The sequence below is a fragment of the Prionailurus bengalensis genome, chromosome A2 (assembly GCF_016509475.1).
Source record: "Prionailurus bengalensis isolate Pbe53 chromosome A2, Fcat_Pben_1.1_paternal_pri, whole genome shotgun sequence".
NCBI lineage: Eukaryota > Metazoa > Chordata > Mammalia > Carnivora > Felidae > Prionailurus > Prionailurus bengalensis.
Window position 1 is genome coordinate 31380478 of NC_057348.1, and position 17743 is coordinate 31398220.

At 43.3% G+C, this 17743-nt stretch overlaps 1 protein-coding gene across 1 annotated transcript; it reads left to right on the plus strand.

Annotated features, from left to right (window-relative positions):
• Positions 1–1134: 1134 nt before the first annotated feature.
• SNTN (sentan, cilia apical structure protein) lies at positions 1135–15553 on the plus strand. Its single transcript, XM_043585837.1, has 4 exons — positions 1135–1244; positions 3229–3263; positions 10357–10496; positions 15395–15553. The coding sequence occupies exons 1-4, from the start codon at positions 1135–1137 to the stop codon at positions 15551–15553; spliced, it is 444 nt and encodes a 147-aa protein (XP_043441772.1).
• The last annotated feature ends 2190 nt before the right edge of the window (positions 15554–17743 follow it).

Sequence of the window (17743 nt, forward strand, 5' to 3'; positions counted from 1 at the left end):
AGGGAATTAGAGTTAAGAGGTAGACGGAAGAGGGAAGAGAAAGCCCGTGAAGGGAAGCAAGTGATGAGAGAGTGACAATGGCCTTATGGACACAGTGACCCGTGATGCAGTAGTAAGATAGCAATGTCCTAGAGCCAACTTACAGCCTGGACAATGACTGTTCTTAGCTTCTGTTGAGATCTGTCTGCTCTCCCCCATCAACTCGCCCGTGATCTAAATAATCATTGGTCACTTCTTCCTCTAACCAGACCTATTTGGCCGAGCTGACACAACCCCTGTGTTTTTTGTTCTTTGGGTTTTTTGTTTGTTTGTTTGTTTGTTTTTTACAGAAAGAGCTCTAAGCTAACACAAGAGGAGTAGCCTTCCCACCGGTCTTCGTACATTTATACTGCCCACCTCTCTACGCTATTCTTCACATACAAGCTATGGTGATTTTTTTTCAAAAAGGAAATCTAACTTTATTACCCTCCTTGCTTAAAAACCACAAGCGCTTTCCTGTCCTTGTGGCCTAGAGTGAAAATCTCCTACCGTGGCCTCCCAGCTCCTGCATGGTCTTAACCACCATGCCTTCTCTTCTTCCTCAGGCAGGGCGTCACTCCCCACCAGCCTCTCCGGTCCAGCCACACTGGCCTTTCCTTTAGTCCCTCCTGATCACCACACTCCCCGCTGCCCCTGAGATTAGTACAGGCTATTCCTTCTGCCCACAATGCGGATCCTTTGACTTTTCATCTACTTAACTCTTACTCATCATCCAGCATCACTTCCCCTGGGACACTTTCCTGGTCTCCCTGGCTGATACCAATCTCCTCGAATCCTCTTGCATGGTAGTGTTCCCAGGTGTGACTTTTTTGCATGATCACTTAATATGTCTTTCCCACTAAGCTGTCTGAGATCAGGCTCCATGTCTGGTTTTGTTCACTGTTGTGTCCCCAGCACCTTGTAGAGTGCCTGGCCTATCGTAGGCACTCAAACGTTTGTTGAATGCATGAATGGTTTAATGTTTACATACAATAACACCAGCAAAAGGCTCTTCTAAAAGTGCCTTATATAGTTGTCATGGAGTGAATGACAATAGTAACAGTGGGCAAGTGACTGTTGCTTAGGAAGGACCAACACACAACAGGCAAGCAGAGTATGTGTGGCTGTATGCACAGTACCCAGGACCAAGCCCTCCACTTGGAAGGGGACCCCAGTCTTCCTGGAGCCCCAACATCCACTTTAGCACCTAGGAAAATGCCCAAAAGGTCAGTGACGTGTGGCTCTCCTTTAATGAGTTTTATTTAAGCCTGCAGGTGCATTTCCCAAGAGATCCTGTCAACCTGATAGCCAAGAAATTGCGAATTTGGTGCTTATTACCCACCCCAATCCAGCTTTAAATTGAATTGGGGAAACAAAGGGAACAAATGTGCAGCCTTGATTGCAAACTGAAAAGATGATACAATCAACACAAATATCTTTGATTGCCTCTTGAGAAACATTTGTGAATCAAAACTAGCAATGATTTTAACTGTGGAACAAATAACTTGCAGATTATCCGTGACAGAGGGAAATTGATTCATATCATTCAAATGTGTCAAACTATGGCTAATAGATGAAAAATAATCTTTCTCATGTAATTTTATTTCGATGTCCTGTAGTTCAAAACACTTTCTTAAACACTTCACAAGTGCTAGGCAGTACTCTGCTAGGTGGAGGTGGGAGGTGGGGAGGGGAAGATTTTGAGATAAACTGCACAGCTCTTGCCATCAAAGTTCTCACAGACTAATGGAGGAGATCATGACAATAGAAAATAACACAAGTCATGTTGCAAGTATACTATATGTATGCAAAGTAAAAAGATAGCACATTATATGAAGGGGATGATAAGGGTGCAAAGTTTCTAGAAAACTAAGAGGAACTCACCAAGAAGACCATAAAAGGTGTAAAATATCAGAGTCCAGCTTCCTAATTTTACAAACAAGAAAAATGAGGCCCCCAAGGTGATGAGATCTTGACTAGTTAATGCCAAAACCAGATCTTCAACCCAAAAATTCTCTTTAAGGGGTTGTCTAAGATACGACCAAGTACTATTGTTCTTACTGGTTTTCTCAAAAGCCATCAGGGTTGAAATATGGAGCAAATTTTGATTTGCAACTTGTAAGGGAGTGAGATTCATCTTCCTGCCTCCTATCTGGCCCCTTATCCAATCTTTTTCTGATGCATCAGGTGGAACAACTTCCCCAAATGCAAACGTGATCATGCCATTCCCTTCCTTCCCACTGCCCTTAGGATAACGCCCAGAGTCCTTCGTAGGATTCAGCAGGCTCTGGCCCTGACCCTTGACTGCAGCCTCCCCTTCACCACCATCTGCGTCCTTCTCCGGGTTCTAGCCACTCTGTGCTTCCTTTGGTTCTTTGATCATGGCCCGCCTTCTCCCATTTCAGGGCCTTAACGCACATTGTTTCCTCTGCCTGGAACACTCTTCCTCCTTCTTCACCTACTGCTCAGATAAAATGCCATTGCTCGGACCCGTAGACTGCGTTAGTTCTTCCCTGCCCTCTGTAAATGCTCTGCCAGTCCTCTGTATTGAATTACGTGTTTGAAGTCTGTTTTCTGCACTAGACTTTAAGCCCCAAGAGTGCAGGAACATGTCGCTGTCATTCATGATGTATCCTCTCCCCCCAGCAGAGGACCTAGACTCTTAGGTAGGCTCAGCTCCTGGGGCACATAAATAAACTCCAAATCCTTAGTGTTTTATGAAACAAGAAGTTATTTTCTTTTTCTTTCTCATGTGACAGTCCGGAGTGGGGATTCCAGGTCTGTGGCAGACTGACTCCATGTAGCCATGTAGGGACCCAGGATAAGGATGCTTGTGGTTTCAACATGTGGGTTCCAAGGTGTCCTCGATAATTTCTGTGTTAGTCAGCTGGAAATAAGAGAGAACAGAGAAGAGCTCGCATGAAAGGTGATCGCTCTTTTCTACTCCTTTCCCATTGGAGGGAATTTAGTCATGTGGTTACATGAACACAAGAAAGACCAGGATGTGTGGGTGAGACACGTTCAAGCACTTCTTTCCTATGTGGCCAGGAGGAAATGGAGTTTGCAAGACAGATGGCTGCTTCACTAGAAGGTTCAGTGAAAGCTTACTGCAAATAAGTTGATTTTTAAATCATTGTATTGCTTTACTTTCAACGCAGAGATGAATACACAGTCTCCAAAATCCTTATGTTTCTTTCATTTTGTTGGCAGCATTTCAATATCCAAACAACTGGCTTCAGTGAAAGGTAAGACTTGGAGTGACTGGGATGTGTGTATTTCCCCTCTACCATGATAGGGCACCGGGAGTTAAAAAGAACAGGACGGCAAAGGATGCCAGAAATCTAAGAGACCTTGTGGACAAATCATCAAATACCCATGTTCTTTTTATAGAACTCTTTTGAGAACTGAAGTCCAGTGATAGGAATTAGTTTGCCCCAAGTTAGTCCATTAAAGGCCAAGCTGAAAGCATGGATCCCATGACTCCTAATTCAGTGTTCTTCCCACACGCGCAGTTGCCTGTCCATGGGTAGCATCCTCCGGAGCAAGACCATCCAGAGCAAGACCATCAATACCTAACTCGTGAATGGTCACTGGAACTCAGAATGCAAACAACCCCCAACTGCCCCTTGTTGGTCGAGTGAAAACAGTGTTGCCAACTCTCAAAATAGAAATACTTACACTCAGAATTCAACTTTATAGGTAAAATATCTTTAGAACTAACATATTGTTCTTTCCGTGGTAATATTAAGAAAAAACCCCACTCATATACTTGGATCATTATCTTATTCCAAAATCTGTGGCTTTAAAATGTTCACAGAATAACAAGCATAAACTTGGATATGACTATATTGAAACTGTTTTTCTTCCTAAACGGCTGGCCAACGTCTCCAAAGGAGACTTAGTATTTTTACTGAAATAAATCTCCATCTTGATGGAACAATTGTTTTTATACTATGACAACAGAAAACCTATTCTGTTTTACAATATACACAATTTCGGACACTCGTGATAATTGTCCCGCATTTCTAATGCAACTTATCCCTTCTAGGAAGTTGAGGGGAGTAGTAACTCTCCATCACCCTCACTGCCCCTGAACACACACACACGTGTGCACCATTCTTAGCACCAGATTCCTAGCATTGGACCATTGGGCCACATTTATTCCCACGTCCTAAAAAAAAAAACACAGGATAAACACGGCTCAACTTCCCAGAATGTGTTTTATTCAATGCAAGTCGTTCTAAACGTTATCCATTGAAATAAGGCAGGGATAGAGGATGCAGTAGAGGTGAGAACCCACATTTTCTCTGCTGGCTACTTGGGCATGTGCCCTTGACCTCTTGAGGGTGGGAGTGGGGGACGAGTACATCGCTGCCTCTAGCATCCAAAGCAGTTTTGTGGCAGAAAAGTTTGAGAAGCACTAGAGTGTTGGGGAAACTACTGACCTAGAGAGAAAAAAAGCGAGCCAGTTTTGATTCTTGCCGCACACTACCTGTGTGAACTTGGACAGACCACTTCTCTCCCATGGGTCTCCATTGCTCCATTTGCAAAAATAACTGCTACTAGGAAAAGTTCTAAAATGAGGGGATTCTGACGCCTTGCTGTACTGAGAGTTGTGTTCCTGTGACACTAATGTGTCAGGTACTTGCTAGATCTAGTGTTTAGATCTGTGTCCCACGTTCCACGGCAGGTGAAGAGAAAGAGGCAGAGGATTGCCCTGAAGTTCCAGTCAGCTCAGTCCAACACACATACACTAAGGCCCACAACACTCCAGGGCCTGGGAATGAGCATACAGATAAAATGTAGTAACTGCCCTTGGGAGTGTGCAGTCTAGAACTGTTCCGTCCAATAGAGCAGCCACTAGGCACATGAAGGTACTGAGCCCTGAAATGTGTGTAATAGGTAAGTCAGATTTAAGAGACTTAATATGAAAAAAAAAAATGGAGCCTGTTTCAATAATTGGTTTAGACTGATTACATATTGAAATGATATTTTAAATAAATTGTTTTAATGTTTCTTTTTGAGAGAGAGACAGAGACAGAGCGTGAGCAGGGGAGGGGCAGAGAGAGAGAGGGAGACACAGAATTGGAAGCGGGCTCCAGGCTCTGTGTTGTCAGCACAGAGCCTGACATGGGGCTCAAACTCACCACATCATGCCCTGAGCCAAAGTCAGACACTTAACCGACTGGGCCACCCAGGCGCCCCAAGTGATAATATTTTTAATACACTGGGTTAAATAAAATGTGTTATGAAAATAATTTTGTATGTTTCCTTTTACTCTCTTAATGTGGCTACCGGAAATGTTTAGATTATCATTACGGCTCACATTACATTTCTCTTGGACAGCACTGACCTAGAAGGAAATTTAGATAGCTGAAGAGTGTTCTAGTGTGAGGGTTATGATAAATGTATGTCTGGGGAAATCGAGAAGCCCAGAAGAGGGACCTGTTGCCCAATCTGGGGGTGTCGGAAAGAGTCGTACAGAATACACTGCCTGAAAAACAATATCTAAAGGCAGTGTGCATCATGGGGAGGGACCAGACTGTGTGACCTCGAGCAAACTACCTAACCTTGCTGTCCCTCAGTTTTCTCCTCTATAGAGTGGGGATGATACGGGAACCTACCTACGAAGGCTGATGTAAGAATTGAGTTGAACCCTGTATATCCTACAGAGGAGGGGCTGACACGTAGAATACCAGCTCTGTGATCATTCGTTTACAACTGTCCTCCAGAATGCAAGCACCAGGAAATTAGAATGTCTCCACTGCTGTTGTTCACGGTTCTATCCCCAGAAGTAAGACAGAGCCTGGCAATAAATATTTGCCAAAAAGTACTTGTTGGGAGAACAGAGTGAGTAAGGGGACTACACACAGTTTAGTATTATCAAAGCGTAAGAAGCGAGATCGGAAATAACAGGAGAGGTCGACATGAAGTACCTGGTTTAACACCCTCTCCGATACACCCCTTCCAGAAGCAAGAAAGCTGATAAAAGACGCCAAAAGAGAAACATCAAGCCCTTGCATTTTTATTAGGACTTAGCCCTTTACAATATGCTTTCACATATTTGCTCCCAACTCTGTGAGGCAGACAGGAATTAAAAGGCAACATGCTGGGTTTAGTAAGGGAAGAACCCAGCCATAAAAACAGGAAAAACAAAACATCTCACAAAGTATCATCGGTGTTGGTAAGATAACCAGAGTGCCTTGTTAACGTTCATGTGTGATGTTTTCTAGTTCAGTTTTTACCATGAACATATGCTATTTTATAGTCAGGACAAAAACTGCCTGCCGGGTTCAAAAGAATGGAGGAGAAGGAAAGAGGAGTTGGCTAGTCCAGATGGAGTCCCCATCTAGAAGGCAGCCAGACGTCGAGTTCCTCGAAGGGTTGGAAAATGTCTGGTTCCACAGCCTCCACGGAGGTGGCCTTATAAAGAGATCTTCCAAAGTGGCAGATCTTTCTCTGGTCTTTGAAATCAGACTTTCAAATGTTTCCTCTGCCACTTCTGAGCGATGTGACCTTAAAACTCTTAATCTCTCCATGTGTCAGTTTCCAATATGTAAAATTGAGACACAAATCACACTTACCTCTGTGGGTTTTACTAAGCATTAAATAAGATTAAGTGTGAAAGGCACCTGGCATGCAATAAACAAGGAAGGTGTCTGTCATTATTTGCCAGCCCACTCCAGACTGGAAATACACCCCTTCCTCACCAGAAAGAGCCTGGAGAATAGAGCAGCTCATAGCAAAGCCTCCCCTAATTTATTCTTGGTTATTAATTAATGAAGCAACTGGTCAAAATTACAGAAGGAATGTTTACCTCTTAAGGAATTAAGGTATTTCCTCTAAGCAATTTGCTTCTTAAAGACAGAATGAATGGAGTCTATTTTTTGGCCACTTAAGTTCAAGGTTACCGCCATATAGCATCCCACCTCCTCAAGCACACACCCCAGGAAAGACAGACCCAAGCTAGAGGAATAGCTCATCTCCATGGATTTCCACGAGCCGCAGAGTGTTGGGTAATCGAGAAGCGTCTCAATTCTGACTGTGGGTGTCAGGGATGTGACAGAGGTGAAGGGAAGAGGTGGCTAAGGATGGGGGAGAGGGGGAGAAAAAGCTAACAATAAAATCCAAAGAAGCAGAGAATGTTCTGAGGTTGGCATTCTAGGCTAGATGGAGGCCCAGCCACTGGGTGAGCAGACAGAAGTGGGAAATGTCAAGCAGAACCATAGGCAGGTAAGACTGAGCATCGGGAACGAGGGAAGAAATCAGGGACCAAGAAGCTAAGGACATAGATTTGGCAGACATTCATTCCATGAATATGTGTGAAGCATGTACCATGTGCCAGGCATTTTTCTAAAGATTCCAGGTGCCATAGAGCAGAAGACAGGCAGAGGAAAAAAAAAAATCTCTTCAGGAGGCTTATGTTTTTGACCAGGATTCAAATTCAAGCTCTGCCACTTACTAGTGGTGGGTCCCCAGCGAGGTCACATGCTTGCTTCATCTGTAAAGTGCTATGATGATGGAGATACATACTGTGTTCCTGGACTGGAAGAGTTGACACAGTAAATACAGAAATTCTCGTCAAATTTCTGCTAAAGCTTGAGCGCCTGGGTGGCTCAGTCGGTTAAGCGTCAGACTCTTGGTTTCATCCCAGGTCACGACCTCACGGTTCATGAGGTCAAGCCCCACATTCAGCTCTGTGCTGACAGCATGGAGCCTGTTTGAGATTCTCTCTCTCCTCTTTCTCTGCCCCTCCCTGAGCACTCTCCCTCTCTCTCAAAATAAATAAACTTTAAAAAAATTCTTTTAAGGCTTACTGCAAGTCATAAATAATATACATGGAAAGCCCTAAAATAGCCAAAATAATTTTGAAAAAGAAGAAAGTGGGGGACTCACTCTCCTCCATATTAAGGTTTACTATATGGCTACTGGAATCAAAGAAATGTGATGTTGACAGAGGGACAGATGTACAGATCAATGAAACAGAACGGGAAACCCAGACACTGACCCATACAAATATGCCCAACTGACGTTTGACAAAGATGCGAAGCAATTCAGCGAAGGAAGTATAGCATTTTCAACACCTGATGCGGAAGCAACTGGTCCTCCGCCGGTTAAAAACCTGAACCTCCACCTAAGACTTACACCTTCTAGAAACATGAACTCAGAATGGGCCATGGATTTAAATGTAGACCACACAATGACAAAACTTTTAGCTTTACATAGGACAACTCTTTCAGAAGAGGAAGCATTGATAAATCAGACTTGATAAAAATTGGAAACAATTCGTCCACAAAAGATCTCAAAGGATTAAAAACCCAACAGTTTATGAACTGGGAGAAAATGTTTGCAAAGAAAAGTCTGATGCCTTTCTATGGGCTGTAAGCTCTCCGTGGTCTTGTTCTCCTTTCTTAACCAAACCTCCTTCTTCTAGGTTTCAGTCACAGCTGTCTCCTTTCAGCTCTCCCGGTGTGCCACACTCCTTCTGATCCGAGCCCTCACTATTCTGCTTGAGCTTGAGACATTTGGCACAACCCTAATCCTAGCCTGACTACCCCATCCCACCCCACCCCAACCCTTTCACATGGCAGGATCCCTCTCATCCATTAGGTCTTAGCTTAAATGTTCATCTACTCACAGAGACCTCCAAGACCAGCTATCTAAGTAGTTTTCCTCCCAGATGTAATTTTTTTTAATGTTTTGTTCATTTCTTGAGGGAGAGAGAGAGACAGAGCATGAGTGGGGGAGGGGCAGAGAGAGAGGGAGACACAAATCTGAAGCAGGCTCCAGGTCCTAAACTGTCAGCACAGAGGGGCTTGAACTCACAAAAGGTGACCCGAGCCATAGTCAGATGCTTAACCAAGTGAACCACCCAGGCACTCCCCCAGATGTATTTTTTAAATTTTCTTCTGTTTCTGTGCCTTTTTTGTCTCATACATCACAAGCTGTAAATCCATGTTATCTATGTATATAGAGAAATAATTATTGAGTGTATATAAAAGCAAATACATGCATAAGCACTTATCTTATTGATTATTACTTATTATCTCATTAGATTGTAAAGTATATTGTAAAAGCAGAGGCCACATCTGGGTACTGAGTGGGAAAATATTAGAAATATAGTGGGTGCTCAATACAAAAGTTGTGTTATTCTGTCTGATCATCATTCTTTGTATAAACAATTGTTGCATAGTACCTGGGTTAAAAATGGTAGGATTTTTTTTTCTTCTTATTCATTCATTAAATGGCATGTTCTAGCACCTACTATATAGCTGGACTTTGTGTTGGTCACTGGGAATACAGTGATGAAGAAAGATATGATTCCCTGGCCTCACAGGGCTTGCAATGTAGTTGAGAAGAAAGGCCATTAAAAATGCAGTAACTGGGGCCCTGGGTGGCTCAGTCGGTTCAGCGTCCTATTTCAGCTCGGGTCATGATCACGTAGTTTGTGGGTTTGAGCCCCGCGTCGGGCTCTGTGCTAACAGCTCGGAGACTGGAGCCTGCTTCGGATTCTGTGTCTCCCTCTCTCTCTCTCTGCCTCTCCCCTACTCATGCTCTGTGTGTGTGTGTGTCTCTCTCAAGAATAAATATTTAAAAAGGTTTTTTTTTAATACGGTAACTATAACATGAGAGAAGTTCTATAATAGAGGATGTGTTAGAGCCTCAGAGGACAGAGAACATACAAATTTTTTTTGCTGTATCTTGTGTAGTTCTCAGTGTCCACTGGGTGCTACCCACTAGAAAGGAATGAGTTAGCATCACCCTTTCAAGGAGTTTAAACCAGAGAAACCAGCTGGGAAATCAGTATGTTTGAGGCCTTAGGTCAAAGAGGTCCCTTAACCATCGTGATATCAAAGAGCTTGTTTTAAATGCTATTCTCCTTTATCACACTGACCTGAAGTGATGCTTTGATTGACATCGAATATAAACTCCACAAGAGCAGGACTCTGTCTTACTCACTGTGGTACCCTCAGTGCCAGGGACTGAGCCTAGCACCAAGCAGGTGCCCTTTAAATATTTTGCAGATCAAAAAACCAACTGTGAGAGAGGTGAAGTGTTTTCCCAAGGTCACATGACAAGCAGGTGGTAAATCTTATCCTGATTCTACTAATTCTTATTGCTCCCGAAGGAACTTTTGTTTCAATTATTTAAGGACCTGGTATCAGATGTCCCTACATCCAACTCCCAGATAGGGGGCAAAGAGTCCAAGGGCAGGGCCACATTGACATACATCTTCCAACCCTGCTCATCCCAGTTCCCTTGGAAAATACAACCCTGTGTCTGGGGAAGAACCATTTCTAACCTAGACTACATCATTGTACATTTCTTCCCTCACAGCTCTCAGGAAGGGCTCAGATCTGGAAAAGGCCATTGCTACCATTGCTCTGATTTTCAGAAACTCTTCTGACCCTGATGGTAAACTTGGAAAAGCTACTGCCAAAAATCTGCTGCAAACCCAATTTAGGAATTTCACGGAGGTGAGAAAATGAACAGGCATGAAGAAATGGGGGCCACGCCATACTGGGTGTCCCAAAGAGCCAACAACTCCAGCGAAAGGGCCCTATTTATGTTGTTTCATTCAACAAATGTTTAATGAACACCTACCATTTGCCAGGAAGTGAACTGAACACTGAAGTTAATGCAGTGAACAAGCTAAAAATCCAGCAGAGTAGAGGGGTGCCTGGGTGGTTCAGTTGGTTAAGTGTGGGACTCTTGATTTTAGCTCAGGTCATGATCTCATGGTTTTGTGAGTTCAAGTCCCGTAGCAGGTTCTGTGCGGGTAGCGCAGACCCTGCTTGGGATTCTCTGTCTCTCCCTCTCTCTCTGCCCATCCCCCACTCATGCTGTTTCTCTCTCTCTCTCTCTCTCTCAAAATACATAAGCTTCAAAAAAAACCTAGCAGAGTAGAGAGATCTGCTGAAAAGGTCATTAGAAATATGCAAATAACCATGAAACACTATGGCATGCATTGAAAGAGTAAAACAGAGGGACCATCTTGGGGCAGTCAGTCAAAGAAGCTCTCCTGGAAAATAAAGGTATAGCTGAGATCTGAAGAGTGAGCAAGAGTTAGTTTTGCAAGGGAGGAGGGTGGGCACTGAGAACGTAGCATTCCAAGCAGAGGCAATGGCATATGCAAATCCTGTAAGGCAGGTCAAAGATCTGGGAGAGCCGAGAAGGGAAAGGAAAGTAGGAAGCACTAGGCGATGAGGCTGAGAAGGTGGAGAGAAGCAAAATTACAAAGGCATAGCCTGAGAGCAGGAGGAAGCCAGGAATGTTTCTAAATCAAGGGTGAAGAAATTACATCACCTGCAGATGGGATTGGGGTAGGGGTCGGGGTGGGGGTGGGACAAAGAAAGAGTGTCTGTGAGGAAGCACTCCAAACAGAGGCCAATAATGTCGGGACTAGGGTGCTGAACAGGAGAGACATCTGGAAGGTGGAATGAACAGGATCCGATAATTGACTGGCTATAGGGTTGAAGGACAGGAGGAGCAAATTATGACACCCCAGTTTCTGACTGTGGGAAGAAATGGGTGGTGGCCTCATTTCCAGAGAAGTCAAAGATTGAGGAATAAGCATATTTGAGGTGAGGTGGGGTGGGAGGCGAAATGATGAGTTCCATCAGAATTTGTCAATTTTAAGATGTCCATGAAACATTCCGGAGGAGAAACAGAGCAACAGGACATATGACTTGGGAGGTCAGAATAGAGATTTGTGTTCGCAATTCGGAAGTCAGAGTTAGCAGTAGATGAACAGTCACTGACCTGAAGGGAGTGACCTAAATTACCTAGAGGCGTATTTTCCAACCTTCAGTCATTTGAATACCTCCTTCAATATCTTTCCCATATCTGCCTAGAGTCTGTATTACAATTCACTTAGTACTTTTCTTCTTTAACTTTCTTTTTAAATAAATTTATTTTATAAGAATACTTTATCACTGAGGCACCTGGGGGGCCCAGTCGGTTAAGCACCCGACTCTTCATTTGGACTCAGGTGATGATCTCACTGTTCGTGATTTTGAGCCCCGCATTGGGCTCTGCAGTCAGGGCACTGCCTGCTTGGGATTCTCTCTCTCTCTCTCTCTCTCTCTCTCTCTCTCTCTCTCTCTCTCTCTCTCCCCCTCTCTTTCTCCCCCACCTGCTGTCTGTCTGTGTGTGTGTGTCTCTCTCTCAGTAAATAAACTTAGAATTATCTCTTTTTAATAACATCACTATTCTAAGTGTTAATTCAATGGGTAAGAGTGGAAGGTAGTAAAAGAATAGATGACTACTAACTTGTATTTAATAGTTCATCCTGCCTCGCCTAAAACTGCGTTACACCCTACAAGCATACTTAGGGAAATGCTGGCTGAGGGGACATCCATAAGAAGAAAAGAGGGGTTTGTACAGAGTCTAGACCACCAATATTTATTAGTAGGTAGAGCAAGAAAAAGACTTAAAGCAGTCTCTAAAGTTCTATGGGTGTTCGGAGATACTACGAAAATAAGTACTATAATTCCATGAAAATATAAATGTATTGGCTCTAGCATATGACAGTTATATCTGGTGTCATCCACTGGGGGAAGGTGGGCCAAGGGGACAACTTCCTGTGAATCTTGGATTATTTCAAAAGACTGTGTGAGAAATCGACTTTTTTTTTTTTATTCCACAAATAAAGTGATTTTATAAAAACTCAATTTCATTAGAACAGAGAATAGAATGTGGTTCCCAGGGGGAGGGGGATGAGGAAGTGAACTGATAGAGGTCAAAGGGCACATATTTTCTTTCTTTCTTTTTTTTTAAATTTTATTTATTTTGAGAGAGAGACAGCAGGCGGGGTAGGGGCAGGGAGAGGGAGAGAGAATCCCAAGCAGCAGCCGTGCTGTCAGCGCAAAGCCCGTTTTGGGGCTCAAACTCGCCAACCATGAGATTATGACCCGAGCCAAGCTCAAGGGTCATTTAACCGACTCAGCCATCCAGGCTCCCAAAGAGTACACATTTTCAATTTCAGGAAGAATAAGTATTATTTGTATGATTATTTGATTTTGTTTTTTAAGAAAAATCTTTGTAGCCAGAAGTATCAGGCAAGAATTTGACAAGCAGTAAAAAGTTCTGGGGAGCCTTTAAGGAAAGCGTGGGTGAAGAAATCCTATAACACTTGCCTACATCAGAGGCCAAACGAGATGACACATTCTAGAGAGAAAAAGGCCTCATACTTGGTGGCTGGGCAGATCTTCAGGGAACTTTTCACACGTATGAAAATGAGGACCTAGTGGACGGTCATCCTGATGTACAATCGCACCACCTACCCCCCCCCCCCATGTAAGGGGACAGTTCCCAGGCCCCCGTGGATGCCTGACCACAGACAGTACAGAAGCCTCTCTAGACTGCTTTTCCTTATGCACACATGCCTATGATAAAGTTTCCTTCATAAATTAGATGCAGTAAGAGACTCCTAACAATAATAATAAAATAGAACAATGACAATATACTCTAGTAGAAGTTACATGAACGTGGTCTCTCTGTCAAAATACCTTATCGTACTGTACTCACCCTTCCGGTGGGCATGTGAGATGATAAAATGCCACATGACTGACAGGAAGGGAGGTAAATGACGTAAGCTCTGTCACGTCAACTTAGGCTTCCATTGACCTTCTGATGATCATCAGAAGGAGAATGGTTGCTTCCAAATCCCAGTTGACCCAGGCAACTCAAACTGTGGAAAGAGAAACCTCGGACGAGGGGGTTCCTGCTGTAATTCACCATCCCTCTGAGAACAGCCAAGGGTAAAAGAAAGTTAGAGCCAAATCATGTCCCTCAGTGTAGATTAAACTTGAGAGAGGCAGACAATTTCTGGATCTCCAGCAGCAGACCTATCCAGGCCTCATGTGAAGTGCTGTTCTCTGCTCAAGATGACAGAAAGCAGAAGCCATATTTCAGGGGACTCTAGGACATTCTCAGTATTAATAGTGGTAACTTAACTTTAAGGAGCAAACATGGAGAGTAATGTCAGGACGCTGCCTTGGACCTAGCACCCAGCTCTGTGAGACTCCTCAGGGCAGGTAGGGGCACACAGGTCAACGGCAAAAGACCGCAGCCCCTTAATGAGTAACTGGGCTTTCTCCTACATCCCTATGTGGAGCTTTCTGGTTAACTGAGATGGCACTTTGGGCTGAGGCCTGGGTTCTGAGAGGAACATCTCCTTTCTCACAAGCCTAACGTAATTTGGGGGGATCTTAACACTCTATAGTCAGTCAGATAAAACAAAACTGAGCGTTTATACACACTGATAAGAAGATACAGAAACAAGATGGCTGATCAGGCCCCAAGAGAACTACCTGGGCCAGCTCCCAGGTACTTAAAATACATAGAGAAAAAAGAGAGAAGATCTACAGCTGCCTCTGACCTTTGAGCAGTGTGTCCTTCCACTAGTAAGTAGTCCTGTCTCTGCCGTGGGCCCCACCATGTCCACAGAGCACTCAGCTGTCATGGAGTGAGGCAGGGGAAACTCTTTTTGCCTTCACTGTTAGGTGTGACCTCTTGAGGACAACCAGCCTGGAGAGACAAGAATGGTCTAGTCGGTAAGAGGAATGTATCATCATTCCTAAAGTGCTTTAGTCGTTGCTGTGATGGCTTTTTACAGCTAGCACATGGCTGAGCATTTGGGGTTGAACTAAATGCAAACACAGCCCAGAATACCAGAGAATCAAACGACCTTAATGTTGTTAATGCCACTTGGGAGGATATTTCACAGGCTGTGGTTGGAAACTAAAAAGCCTCTTCGTGGATGTACTACTCACATGTTTCCCCTCAATCTATTTAGGAGGACTATGGACTTGGGTGTGATTTGTGACGAAACTGAATGCTGGACAATTTTCCAAAGCACAGATTTTTCTATGAGCATTTTTTAATTTCGTATTTCTGGACGATCTTATTGTTCATTAGAACACGGAGTGAATACCTCTCATAATAGAGATTATATGTTGAAATTGTGAAAAATGTAACACATCTGTGCTTCTAGAGAGGCAGATGGTTAGTAGTTAAGAGGTGGGCTCCAGAATCAGGCGGCCAAGACCATGAACTCTAGCTTCACACCAATAGCTGCATAGGTTGGGGCAAGTGACTTAATTCTCACTGAGTCCTTTGATGCTCATCTGTTAAGTGGGGATAATAGTCGTATATTCATAAGGTCACTGTGGAAATTCGAGGAAATAACCCATGAAAAGATTTAACACAGTGCCCCACTGGTAGCCCTGGTAACAACTTGACATGATATTGTTACTACCGTGTTATGCCATGTTACAAGAACATGTTAATAACATGTTTCTTAATTGCTTGTTATCTGTAAAACCAAGGTGGCACAATGAATTCGGTTTTTACTTATTCTTTATTCTCACAGGGACAAGAAACAAAACCAAAATACAAAGACCTCCTTTCTGAACTCGACGAGCACACTGAAAATAAGCTTGATTTTGAGGATTTCATGATTTTGCTCTTAAGCATCACTGTAACTTCAGAGTTGCTACAAAATATATGGAGTGTAAAAATCATGAAGTAAACAGCTTTAAAAATACAATCAGAGCACCTGGGTGGCTCAGTTGGTTAAGCGTTCCACTTCAGCTTGGGTCATGCTCTTGCAATTCACGAGTTCGAGCCCTGCGTTAGGCTCTGTGCTGATGGCTCAGAGCCTGGAGCCTACTTTGGATTCTGTCTCCCTCGCTCTCTGCCCCTCCCCCACTCATGCTCGCTCTCTCTCTCTCTCTCTCTCTCTCTTTCTCTCAAAAATGAGTAAACATTTTAAAAATTTAAATATGCAAGTAAACACAATAATGGCAGTAGACTGTTAAATGACTGAAGACTTTTCCATTTTATTTTTAGCTAATTGAGCAATTAATCCCATGAATCTGGGATTGCCTGGGATGGTTCTGATTGCTAATATTTAGACCCAATAACTCCAAAAGTGCCTGCATACTCTCCAGGAATGTTTGAATGATCTAGTCTTTGGGTGCTTTACAATAGGATACATTTGATACCACTGGGTACCAAATTGCTTTTGCTTAGTCAATAGTGACTTAGAGCATCTTCCTTATAGTCTTTATCACTTAATGAATGAATGTTTGTTCAGCCTTTTCTGGATGGTACTGAGGATACAGTAACGCCCTAGCTACATACTCTCTGCCCTCAGACATGCCTGCAGAAGTCTAGCAGAAGAGGTGGATATTTAACAATGGATGTCAATTGCATATACAGTATAATTATAACTATAAGGGCACCAGGATGCTAGAAGTGTTTATCACATTACCTGAGCTCAAAGGTCAGAGAAGCTTTACCAACATTCTGCAAAAGGCGAAACTACATGAGGGGAAAAAAAAGCTCAGTGGATGCCAAAACTGTGGGTGGGAAATGGAGTTGTCCACAAACGGGCACAAGGGAACTTTTGGGGGGGAATGGCAATGTTTTATATCTCGATTGTGGTGGTGGTTACATGACTGCCTACATTTGTCAAACTCTTAAAACTGTATGCTACAAAGGGTAATTTTGCTGTATGTGAATTATACCTAAATAAACATGACTTAAAATCTCAACACCCCAATATCCTTGTAATCTGTGTGTCAACTTTTTATTGTCAACCAGCAACTTTTTGAGAAAAGCTTCTAAAAGTGTGTTTCAAGGACCCACATCCCCTATGTCCACGCCTGTGTTCTTGAGTTTAAATTACACACACACACGCACGCATGCACACAGGTCAATGCCTGAGCCTTTGAGACAGACTTTCACAAAAACTTCTGCTCATTGTAAAATTATTGTAACTTTGAAAGTCCCTCCCCCTTATCTCCCCTTTTCTTCCTAGTCCAGCATGGTAAGCCTCACATACATAATGTGAAGAAACTCTTTCAGGAGGGAGACCTTCACCCCTGGTCTCACCCTATAGCGTTCCCAATCCACCAAGATCTGACTCCTTGCTTCTTTCTACTTTCCAAACCTCAGGCATTCTTTTTTTTTCTAACATCACGCATTGTCAAGTTGGCTAACATACAGTGTACAGTGTGCTCTTGGCCTTGGGAGTAGATTCCCGTGGTTCATCACTTACCACACCCAGTGCTCATCCTAACAAGTGCCCTCCTCCATGCCCATCACCCATTTTCACCTCCCCAGCCCCGATCAAGTTTGTTTGTTCTCTGTATTTAAGTTTGTTCTCTGTATTTAAGAGTCTCTTATGGTTTGCCTCCCTCTTTGAAACTATTTTTTCCCCTTTCCTTTTCCCATAGTCTTCCCAAATTCTACATATGAGTGAAAACATATGACATCTGTCCTTCTCTGACTCCTTTCACTTAGCATAATACCCTCCAGTTCCACCCAAGTTGTTGCAAATGGCAAGATTTCATTCTTTTTCATTGCCGAGTAGTATTCCATTGTGTATATATCCCACATCTTCTTAATCCATTCATCAGCCAATGGACATGTTGATAGCACTGCTATAAACATTGGGGTATATGTGCCCCTATGAATCAGCATTCCTGTATCCTTTGGATAAATTCCTAGTAGTGCTATTGCTGAATTGTAGGGTAATTCTATTTTTAATCTTCTGAGGAACCTCCACACTGTTTTCCAGAGAGGCTGCACCAGTTTACATTCCCACCAACGGTGCAAGAGGGTTCCCGTTTCTCCACATCCTCGCCAACATCTGTTGTTTCCTGAATTGTTAAATTTAGCCACTCTGACTGGTGTGAGGTGGTATCTCAATGTG